Here is a 1405-nt window from a genome sequence, read left to right as displayed (position 1 = left end):
CACATTTCCCCACCACCACGTCCTCACCAGCCCCCCCTTGGTGTCCCCCCACCCCCAGGACGAGCAGAGCACCCTCCAGCTCCTCAAGAAGCACCTTCAGACCGAGCAAACCGTGGACAACTACGAGGAGACCATTGCCCAACTGTCCCGCCAGTGCCGGGCCCTCCTGGACCTGGGCCACCCCCAGAGGTGGGTCCAACCCCCCCCCAACCACCACCTTGGCCACCTCTTCCACCTGGAGGTCTTGGGTAGAGTGGTCAAGGCTCGGTAGGGACCTCTGGAGATCATCTCCTCCAACCCCCTGTAGATGTTCCATCTTGGTGGCCCTTTTGTTGTGTCTCCAGGAGCTTCTTCTTGAGCTGGGGAGCCCAGATCTGGTCCCAGTTCTTCAGATCTGGTCCCAGTTCTCCAGATCTGGTCCCACCAGGGCTGGAGAACCTCCCTTGGCGTCCTGGTGGTGCTTCCCTTGATGCCCTCCAGGAGAACTTTCTTGGCCACCAGGGCACGTTCTTGGCTCGTGGTCACCCAAGGACTCCCAAGGTCCTTGTCCAGCAGCTCCATCCCCACCCTCTGCTGGGTCCATGAGGTTGTTTCTCCCCTACCCTTGACCTTGGGGAACCTCAGGAGGTTCCTCTCCACCCAACTCCGGGGTGTCCCCACCCTCCCAGTTTGGTGTCACCAGTTGATGGGGTCACCAACCCTTCATCCAGGTCATTGATGGGGCCTTTGGTGATCCAGGATGGAGCTCCTGGGCACCATCAGTGGTCCAGGATGGAGGTCCTATCCCAGTCCTGGTCCTGGAGACCATCAATGGTCCATGCTGGAGCTCCTGGAGTCCATCAGTGCCCTGTATTGGAGGTCCTATCCCCATCCTGGTCCTGGAGACCATCAGAGCTCCATGCTGGAGCTCCTGGATGATGTCCAGGAGCTGCTGAAGCCAAGTCAGACCCCATCCCCATGTCCATCCACCCCATCATGCCACTCTAGAAGACCCATCCCCTTGCTGAGACCCCACCTTGACCCCTCCTGGTGACCTTCCCAACCTCCTTTTTTTTGGGAGACACCACCAAGAACCCAAGTTGGGATGAAGGGGAGACCAACACCTCGGGGGGAGGGAGGTTCTTCTCCAACCTGGTTGTCCCCCCCATCCTGTCCCAGTGAGCAGGTCAGCAGGAGACAGTCCCAGGTCGACCGACTCTACGTGTCCTTGAAGGACCTGGTGGAGGAGAGGAAGGTGAAGTTGGAGCAGCAATATTGGCTCTACCAGCTCAACCGGGAGGTGGATGAGCTGGAGCACTGGATTGCAGAGAAGGAGGTGGTGGCCGGGTCCCCTGAGCTGGGCCAGGACTTCGAGCACGTCACGGTGGGTCCAGGGGTGGGGGGGGAGGGGTTGGGGGGGGGGGGA

General features: G+C 60.5%; 1 protein-coding gene across 1 annotated transcript in view; it reads left to right on the top strand.

The window, feature by feature from the left end:
* LOC104398138 (spectrin beta chain, non-erythrocytic 4-like) overlaps positions 1 to 1405 on the top strand; it is a gene marked incomplete at both ends in the record, with an annotated part of 11187 nt that overhangs the window by 1152 nt on the left and 8630 nt on the right. Inside the window, 2 exons of the mRNA XM_010008187.1 lie at positions 59 to 189; positions 1159 to 1400. Coding sequence (XP_010006489.1) covers positions 59 to 189; positions 1159 to 1400 — 373 coding nt within the window. The remainder of the gene's footprint in view (positions 1 to 58; positions 190 to 1158; positions 1401 to 1405) is intronic.

This window comes from Chaetura pelagica, unplaced genomic scaffold (genome assembly GCF_000747805.2).
Source record: "Chaetura pelagica isolate M959 unplaced genomic scaffold, ChaPel_1.0 scaffold1242, whole genome shotgun sequence".
Classification (NCBI taxonomy): Eukaryota; Metazoa; Chordata; class Aves; order Apodiformes; family Apodidae; genus Chaetura; species Chaetura pelagica.
This window is presented reverse-complemented; position numbering and strand designations above follow the sequence as displayed.